Consider the following 9,393-nt stretch of genomic DNA (forward strand, 5'->3'; position numbering starts at 1 on the left):
ATTCCGGGGAGGGAGGGGACACCCCCCGGGGGCCCCGTCCTTCGCCGCCGCCCCCAGCTACACGGAGTCATCGCCCTAATGATGGTAGCGAGGGAGAAGCATTGTCATCATCCGCCTGTGTTTGAGGTTTTGCGACAACGCTGAGCTGACTGTTGGAAACCATTGATTCGCTTTGCTGTTAATGTGCGAATGCTGCCGGGAAGTGCGCTCGGGACGGCTCGGAATTGGTGGGCGCCGAGGTTATTTGCTTAGGGGTTAGGGGGAGGGAGGGAAAGGAAAGGGAGTGAGGGCGGGGGAGGGAGGGAGAGGGGGAGGGGTAGGGAGAGAGCGAGAAGGAGAGGGAGAAGAAAAGAGGGCGAGATGGAGAGGGAGAGGGTGAGAGTTAGAAAGAGAGAGAGGGAGAATCTGTAAGGGATATAAGGATTGTGCAAAATTATATTTGCGTTGGTTCTCCTCATCGTCTTCCACCTTCCCCGATAACGATCCTGCAAGTCGAACGTTATGCTTACGGATTATGGCGGATTAGGCTGAGAATTGTTCTATTGTTTGATCCTATTATTTTCGAGAGAGAAACGGAATAGTTGAAAAAATGAAGGCGAATGCCCCCAGAAAACCCAGCGCTCGCGGCGACCGTTGGGGCAAGGGAAACCGAGGGCGTCGCTGGGCATTTCCTCCCCGTATTGACAGGGGAGGAGGGGGGGGGAGACACACCCATCCTTGCTTTGGCAATGCTTTGGCTTGGCTGGCTTTCTACCACGATGCTTTGGAGTATGGTAGTCATGGTAGTCAGAGGTCGGTCGTGCTGGGGGGGTTGGGGTCTCGATGGTGCGGGGGAGGGGGGCCTACTTTCTTTGCAAGGACTCGTCTTGACTCTACCGGGGTGGACTCATTTGGGAAGGGAGAGTACGTGGGACCTGCTAGAAGAAGGACGCGTGGAATAGGAAGAGGATATAGAAGCTGGCTCAGGTATCATGGAAATGTAATGGGGTTGATTTAGAACTGATGTTAGGGGATGGATGATCTAGAGTAGAATAGAAATAACGCTGCGACTCTTAGATAAGGATTGGAAATATAGTAAAATGTAGAAGATTTGAAGGCCTAGGATAGAATATAGAAGATTGGAAGACAAAGAATAGGATGTGGATGGAAGACAAAGAATAGGATATGGCGCGCTGTCTCTGTGTTGATTGCCATCCCGGTGCCCTAATACTCGCGATGCCGGCCCGAGAGCAAAGCCCGGAATTCCTCGACCTGCCGTACTCTGCCGTGCCCTTTTCTCGCCCTGCCATACTCTCCCGTGCCCTTCCCTCGCCCTGCCGTACTCTGCCGTGCCCTTCCCTCGCCCTGCCGTACTCTGCCGTGCCCTTTCCTCGCCCTGCCATACTCTGCCGTGCCCTTTCCTCGCCCTGCCATACTCTGCCGTGCCCCTCCCTCGCCCTGCCGTACTCTGCCGTGCCCTTCCCTCGCCCTGCCGTACTCTGCCGTGCCCTTCCCTCGCCCTGCCGTACTCTGCCGTGCCCTTCCCTCGCCCTGCCGTACTCTGCCGTGCCCTTCCCTCGCCCTGCCGTACTCTGCCGTGCCCTTCCCTCGCCCTGCCGTACTCTGCCGTGCCCCTCCCTCGCCCTGCCGTGCTCTTTCCTCGCCCTGCCATACTCTGCCGTGCCCTTTCCTCGCCCTGCCATACTCTGCCGTGCCCTTTCCTCGCCCTGCCGTACTCTGCCGTGCCCTTTCCTCGCCCTGCCGTACTCTGCCGTGCCCTTTCCTCGCCCTGCCATACTCTGCCGTGCCCTTTCCTCGCCCTGCCATACTCTGCCGTGCCCCTCCCTTGCCCTGCCGTACTCTGCCGTGCCCTTCCCTCGCCCTGCCATACTCTGCCGTGCCCTTTTCTCGCCCTGCCGTACTCTGCCGTGCCCTTCCCTCGCCCTGCCGTACTCTGCCGTGCCCTTTCCTCGCCCTGCCGTACTCTGCTGTGCCCTTTCCTCGCCCTGCCGTACTCTACCGTGCCCTTTCCTCGCCCTGCCGTACTTTGCCGTGCCCTTTCTTCGCCCTGCCGTACTCTGCCGTGCCCTTTCCTCGCCCTGCCGTGCCCTTTCCTCGCCCTGCCGTACTCTGCCGTGCCCTTTCCTCGCCCTGCCGTACTCTGCCGTGCCCTTTCCTCGCCCTGCCGTACTCTGCCGTGCCCTTTCCTCGCCCTGCCGTACTCTGCCGTGCCCTTCCCTCGCCCTGCCGTACTCTGCCGCGCCCTTTCCTCGCCCGGCCGTACCCTCCGTGCCCTTTCCTCGTCCTGCTGTACTTTGCCGTGCCCTTTCTTCGCCCTGCCGTGCCCTTTCCTCGTCCTGCTGTACTTTGCCGTGCCCTTTCCTCGCCCGGCCGTACTCTGCCGTGCCCTTTCCTCGCCCTGCCATACTCTGCCGTGCCCTTTCCTCGCCCTGCAGTACTTTGCCGTGCCCTTTCCTCGCCCGGCCGTACCCTCCGTGCCCTTTCCTCGTCCTGCTGTACTTTGCCGTGCCCTTTCCTCGCCCGGCCGTACTCTGCTGTGCCCTTTCCTCGCCCTGCTGTACTTTGCCGTGCCCTTTCCTCGCCCGGCCGTACCCTCCGTGCCCTTTCCTCGCCCGGCCGTACCCTCCGTGCCCTTTCCTCGCCCTGCTGTACTTTGCCGTGCCCTTTCCTCGCCCGGCCGTACTCTGCCGTGTCCTATCCTCGCCCTGCCGTACTCTGCCGTGCCCTTTCCTCGCCCTGCCGTATTTTGCCGCGCCCTTTCCTCGCCCTGCCATACTCTGCCGTGCCCTTTCCTCGCCCTGCCGTACTCTGCCGTGTCCTTTCCTCGCCCTGCCATACTCTGCCGTGCCCTTTCCTCGCCCTGCCATACTCTGCCGTGCCCTTTCCTCGCCCTGCCATACTCTGCCGTGCCCGTTCCTCGCCCTGCCGTACTCTGCCGTGCCCGTTCCTCGCCCTGCCGTACTTTGCCGCGCCCTTTCCTCGCCCTGCCGTACTCTGCCGTGCTCTTTTCTTCGCCCTCCGCTGTCCAGCCTTCAGCGCATCCTATAGGGTTTCCTTTGCTTAGGTTTCGGCAAGCCTCATTCTGTCGGGATCCTCGCATCCTAGGAACGTCCCGTGGGCGTGGGATGTGGGGGAGTCCCATGGGGGCCGAAGAAGGAGGGGAGGAGGAACAGCTGGACGGGGAGGCGACGTGGTGGAGTCGGTGGTGGTGGGAATAGTGATGGTGGTGGTGAAGGAGTTCGAGTTGGTGGTGGCAGTATGGAGGAGGAAGAAGAAGAAGAAGAGCATGGTTGTAGTGGTAGTGGCGGCGGCAAAGGAGGTCAGAAGGAAGAGAAGAAGAAGAAGGGATAGGGAGGATGGAAAACACTCCCATTTGGCCGAGAATGCTGGACGATTATCTCAAGGGAAGGTCAGCGTCTCCGGGGTCAGAGGTCAGCCTGGCTCAGGGATAGCATTTACCCTCTATAATTGACGGAGTTGAGGGGGGTATGGGGTGGGGGGAAGGGGTAGTGAAGGGCTTAATTGCACCATGGGAAGGAGACGCTGAGAAGGGAGAAATGTGCGATGGGAAACAATGGGGAGATTAAGAGAGTAAAAAGAAGTATTAATGAGCTCTTGTACTTATAGGTAGAAATTGAGAGAAAGGGAGAGGGAGAGAGAGAGACAGACAGAGATAGAGGCAGAAACAATAAGAGATAGAGAGACGGAAGACGAATAGGAGTACTGAACCAGAAAGGGAAAGGAAAAGGGAAATAGAGAGAGAGAGAGAGAGAGCATGGCAGTCGCAATAACCAGGCAGCATGTTATGAGCGGTGTATATGAGCACGCTAATGGGTGGCAGCGGGGAGTCGTGGGGAGGGGCGGGGTGGCAGGGGGCCAGGAGGGAAGGGGTGAGGGTGCGTTGAAGGGAGTGGAGGGAAGAGGGAGGGGGCATCAAGGGGAGAGGAAGGGAGGAAAGGAGAGTGCGTTGAAGGGAGTGGAGGAGGGAGGGGGGAAGGGGGGGGGGAGTAGCGCAGTATTACCTGGTTGTCCTCAGCTAACTGCTCACAATTAGTCCTAGGCTTTGTTGGTAGTCGCGGCTGACCCGGGGAGAGGATTCGCTGTGATTGCAATATCAGGATCATCGGAGGCTGTGTGATGAGATTGGTTTCCTGCTCGTTCGCTCTCTCTCGCCCTCTGTCTAGCTGTCTATGCGTTTTTATTACTTCTTATTTCTCTCTCTTGTTTGTCGGACTTGTTTTTCATATTTTCTTTCACATTTTTTTTCTCGTTTCTCTTTCTGATGTATATATATAATATATATATATATATATATATATATATATATATATATATATATATATATATATATATATATATATATATATATATATATATATATATATATATATATATATATATATATATATATAATTTTTTTTTTTTTATCCCCTTTCATTTGTCCTTTTTTGTTCTTATGCAATCAGAAGATGCTTAACTATTCATCTATTCAGTTATCTATTTATTATCTATCTCCTCAGTGTTATCACCCTCTTGTATCGTCTTTCTTCACCTGTATTTTTTTTCCTCTTCCTTCCTTCTCTACCTCTTTCACCTCCCACTTTCCCTCCCTTCCCCTCACACTCCCCTTTCTTTCTCCCCTTCTCTTTCCCTGCTCCCCTATCTTCTCCCTCTCCACCTGTCCCCCTTTTCTCCTGCACCCGCCTTTACTCCTGCCCCCCCCCCATTCCTCCTGCCCTCCCCCCCTTTCCTCCTGCCCCCCCACCCCCATTCCTCCTGCCCTCCCCCCCTTTCCTCCTGCCCCCCCCTACTGCGTTGCGGTCAGCATGCTGAGGTTAGCGGTTGTGGCTGAGAATGAAAACGCTTTGCACGAGAGTATTAACGATCTCGCTCGCATTGCTTATAAACAGTTTCCCTTTGCACGAAGCTGTCAGTAGCGTCGTTTTACTGTTCTTGTTATTGGTGTTGCTGTTTTATTATCACTATCATTATGGTCGTTTTTGTTGTTGTCCTTATTGTAATTGTTTTTTTTCGTGAAAGTGAATTTATATATGTATATATATGTTGTTGTTTTTTTCCGTTTCTTTATCTTTTTTATTAATGTAGGTTTCAGTTATTTAGGATTGTTTGTGTCGCTTGTTGGATTTCCTTGTTAGCTGAAGCCTCGTTTTTTTCTAGTTTTGACACTTTTCTTTTTATCTAGAAGTGTTTTATTTTATGTCAAGGTCAAGGGTGACTTCGTAAGTCCCATAGAGAGGTGGGGATGGCGGAGAGGATGCGAAGCTTGGGGGGAGAGGTAGTTAGAGAAGAAAATTAGAAGCGGGTGAGGAGGGGAGGGTGATTATTGTGATGAAGAGGAGGAAAGATGGGAAACGGAAAAGGCATCGACAGTGGTTATCGAAGCCACCGATGGAGAAGGAAAAGAAGAGGTGGAGGAAGAATAATATGATACTGGTGAGAGTCCTGTCTCTTCTCTTTCTTTCTTTCTCTCTTTCTTTCTCTGTCTCTTTGTCTCTTTCTCTTTCCCTCCCTTCCTATCCTTTCCCCTTCCCCATTGCCTTTCTCCTTCCCTTGCCTTCCCCTTCTTTCCCTTCCCCTTCCCTCCCCTCCCCTCCCCACCCCTCCCCTCCCCACCCCTCCCCTTCCCTCCCCCCTTCTCCCCTTTTTCTCTCCCTCCCCTCCCTTCTGCCCTTCATCCTTCCATTTTTTTATGAAGATTGATAAGGTACGGGTATTATTTTTCATAGAAGCAAAAGCATGGGTGATAGTTTTGATGTGGGTGACATGGAAACAAAGGCATGTTGATTTTGTATGATTATCATTATCATTTGTTTTATTTGTTGTTGTTTTTGCTTTCATTCGTTTTCGTTATCATTATAACATATTTTCCCCGTTGTTATCATAATCTCATCGGGAAATTATTGTTATTGTTACTGTTCAACATTTTTTTTTTCGATCGTTCGTGATATTGCAGTATTAGCACAGTAAATATTGCTCTAACGTTGTGTTTGGCCAGAATCGGTTTACTTGTTGATCCGAGTGCATATTATGTAGTGGCCGTGTGCGTGTTTAGGGGATATTATGGCTTTGGAAAATAAACATTGGAAAAAGAGGAAAATTCTCAATAAAATTCGGGGCATTATTGTTGTTATTGTTGTTGTTTTCTTTTTGTTTTTGGTCATTACTGTTTTTGTGATGCATAGGCTGGTAGGTATTCATATGGTTTTGGTATGGTATGTTATTTTGGTATAATTTCTATCATTTTTATTATTGTTGTTGTTTTGTTATTATTGTTGCTGTTGTTTTTTGTATTACGGTTATTGTTATCATAACTCTTGTATGTATTATTATGTTTCTTCTTTTCATTGATAGTAGTATTGACGTTGATATCATAATAGCATTTTGGTTGTTACCTTGTAGAAAATCTTTATCATTCTTGATGTTCATAATGTTATTGTTATTAATACTGTTTGTATTGGTATTAGTGTTATTGTTGTATTTATTTCTTCATGTGCCATTAACAATTCCGTAAATTATGTAATACATTGTAAGATGCTAATGTCTCCAGAATTAATATACTACTAACTTTTTGAATAATGTCCATTGTTTTGGATGTATGTTTATTAAGAGCATTAGCTTTTTTATCACGATTATTTACGTCGAGATTTGCAAGCTGTCCCAACCAGTGGAAAGGGGTGTATCCCTCTTGGGTTGCTAAGGTTGGGAGTCGCCATGTGCTCCTCCAGGACTTTCACCCTTAAGGATGGGCGGGAAGAAGCTTGGGCGAAAAAAGGGATGTGAGGAATGAAAAAATTGTGTTTGGACGTCTATCATAACCAGGGTGCGATGTGGGGTTGTATGATGTGTAATTATACGTGTGTGTAATGTTGATGTGTTGGTCGCGAGAGACTGACAGACAGAGACACTGCATGTGTGTCTGTGTGTGTGTGTATTTGTTTGTTTGTGGTTGTATGGTTCGACTGGTTGTGAGGAAAAGGGGGAAGAGGATGAGAAAGATGGATGAGAGAAAAGAGGTGATGTCGGCAAGAAAGTAAGAGATAGATAGAGGACGGGGAGGGAAGAGAGATATGATAGTAACAATGATGGGGGCTAGAGATAATGATGATTAGCAGGAAGACGGAGGAGAAGAAATAATGAAGGAGAAAATGAAGCAAAGTGATAAGACAAGGGAAGGAGAGAATGGGGAGATTAATGATGGTGATGAAAAGAAGGGAAAGAGAAGGGGAGAGAAAGGGGGGTGCGCAGAGGACGAATGAGAACGCAAGAGCACGGTTTGTTGACGCAGAAAAGAGGGAGGGAGAGAAAGGGGGTAAAAAGAAACACAAGATGTGAATAAAGAGGGCGAGGCGGACTCTCCGATTAGGGAAGTCTGAGGAGGGGAGAGTTGAGGAGGAAAAAAAAAAGAAGTGGGAAGAGTGGGGGAGGAGGAGAGGGAGAAGTGGGAAGAGAGGAGGAGGAAATTGAGGAGATAGAGAAGTGGGAAGAGAAGAGGAGGAAAAGGAGGAGAGGGAGAAGTGGGAAGAGAGGAGGAGGAAGAGAAGCATAAACTAATGAAGTTGAAATCGAGAGGGAAGAAAAGAGGAAGAGGAGGAGGAAAATAAGGAGGGAAGAGTGGTGAAGGGGAAAAGGGATAGGGGAGTAGAAAGAGGAGGAGAGGGAGAAGTGGGAAGGGAGGGGGTGTAGGGGGGAGAGGAGAAGAGGGGGAAAAGGAAGTAAGGGATGGGAGGTGGGAGGTTGAAGCGCAGCGGTCGAGAGGCCAGCTTAGGGTTGGAGGGATGGCCGAGTTATAACACTTTTCTCCGCGAGAATTTGTTGGCAAAATGTCGGCTGGTCAAGGTCGCTCGGTTTTTGTGCGTGAACACGGTGTTGGACGGTGTGCTCCCGCGCACGCGTTGGTGCGTGTGAATGTGTGTGTGTGTGTGTGTGTGTGTGTGTGTGTGTGTGTGGGTGTGTGTCTGTGTCTGTGTGTGTGCGTGTGTGCGTGCGCGTGTGTGCGTGTGTGCGTGTGTGTGTGTGCTCGGCGGTGTGCTCGCGCGCACGCGTTTGTGCGTGTGAATGTGTGTGTATGTATGTATGTATGTATGCATGTGTGTGTGTGTGCACGGCCGCGCGTATGCGTTTGTGTGTGCCAGTGTGTCTGTGTGTGCGTGGGTTTGTTTGTGTTTGTTTGTATATTTGTTTGTGTGTGTGTATGTGTGTGCGCGTGTTTGCGCACAGTCTATATCGTGGGTATATTTTATTTTAAATTCCAAATTCTTGCTTTTCTCAGTCCTTTTCCTCTTCCTCCACCTCCGTTCCCCGCCTCAGCATGGCGTGCCACATAACCATGTAGGTTTCACTTGTACAAACAGGGATGGTATTGACCCCCGTGAGTTCGTGGCGTCTCATTTCTTATCACAATTAAGCTAGGCTAAACCTGCCTCCCCCTTCCCCTCCTGACTACTTGCACCTTTGTTTTTATGCATTTGTGGGTGCTTGGGTGTGTGTGCGTGCGTGCGTGCGTGCGTGTGTGCGAGCGCATTTGGATCCGGTTTGTCTGTCATACTAGTTTTCTCGTGTTTTGGTATTAATCGTGAGCAATTTTGAGAGGACTTAGAGATCATGGGATTGCCCGCTTTACATTCATGGTTTGAGTAAGTAACGTATTAGTAGTAGTACATTGGAATGACTGTGTTGCCTTACTAATGATCATAAATTCATCATAATTTCGGCAGTTTTCGCTAGACACTTGTCACAGAAAACGATGGTAGTTTTAGGACAGAGTGCCATGAATGCCACGGCTTTACATGGGGGTTCGCACTGGTTGTAGGATGTTAAATAGGTGTCCTGCGGAACCGGAGCTTCTTCACTTCCTCGCCTATTCTCTTATTATTATTTTGAGAAACTTGTTTTTATAGTGGAATGGTTAAAGCTAGAACGTCCTGTGTACGAACGAAGAAAACGTGTGTTTATTCTTTGTTTATGAATTATAAGAGAGACTGCAGCTTCCCAGACTTTTTAAGGTTTTTATATAAATCCTTGGGAGAAATTTATATTAGGAGCGAAGACAGGCAGACAGACAAACAGAGGAAGGCGGAGGGGAGAAGGGAGAGAACGAGAAACCGGATAAGATTGAGAAGCAAGATAGGGGGTGGGAAAGCAAGCAGCTGTAATAAAAGAAAGAAGTAAAAGAGACAGACAGAGATAGAGGGAGAGAAGAGAAAGGAAAAGAGAGAGAGAAAGTGAAAGTGAGAGAAGATCAGAGAGTGAGAGAGAGAGCGAAGTTTCCGCGTCCTGCATGCATAACATTTTTTATGTCTACCTGTCGGCTCTCCTTTCGAGCTGGGCGGCATTCGCGTCTGGTTCGATGAAGATTGTGTCTGCTTTGAGGGT

The 9,393-nt window shown here is 49.9% G+C and overlaps 1 protein-coding gene across 1 annotated transcript; it reads right to left on the bottom strand.

Moving 5' to 3' along the window:
* Positions 1-786: 786 nt before the first annotated feature.
* LOC138862361 (spidroin-2-like) lies at positions 787-3,142 on the bottom strand. The gene is made up of 2 exons (XM_070124098.1): positions 2,470-3,142; positions 787-917 (listed from the first exon to the last, which is right to left on the bottom strand). Exons 1-2 carry the CDS (start codon positions 3,140-3,142, stop codon positions 787-789), a joined length of 804 nt encoding a protein of 267 aa, XP_069980199.1.
* Between the last annotated feature and the right edge of the window lie 6,251 nt (positions 3,143-9,393).

The sequence above is a fragment of the Penaeus vannamei genome, chromosome 8 (assembly GCF_042767895.1).
Source record: "Penaeus vannamei isolate JL-2024 chromosome 8, ASM4276789v1, whole genome shotgun sequence".
Lineage (NCBI taxonomy): Eukaryota > Metazoa > Arthropoda > Malacostraca > Decapoda > Penaeidae > Penaeus > Penaeus vannamei.

What these genes read in the sequence shown, in the direction of transcription:
- LOC138862361 (XM_070124098.1), bottom strand. Translation starts at nt 3,142, where the DNA reads ATGGGACTCCCCCACATCCCACGCCCACGGGACGTTCCTAGGATGCGA. An exon ending in ACGAGGAAAGGGCACGGAGG is followed by an intron (nt 918 to 2,469) that starts GTACGGCCGGGC and finishes TCCTTCTTCTAG; the next exon opens with CAGGTCCCACGTACTCTCCC.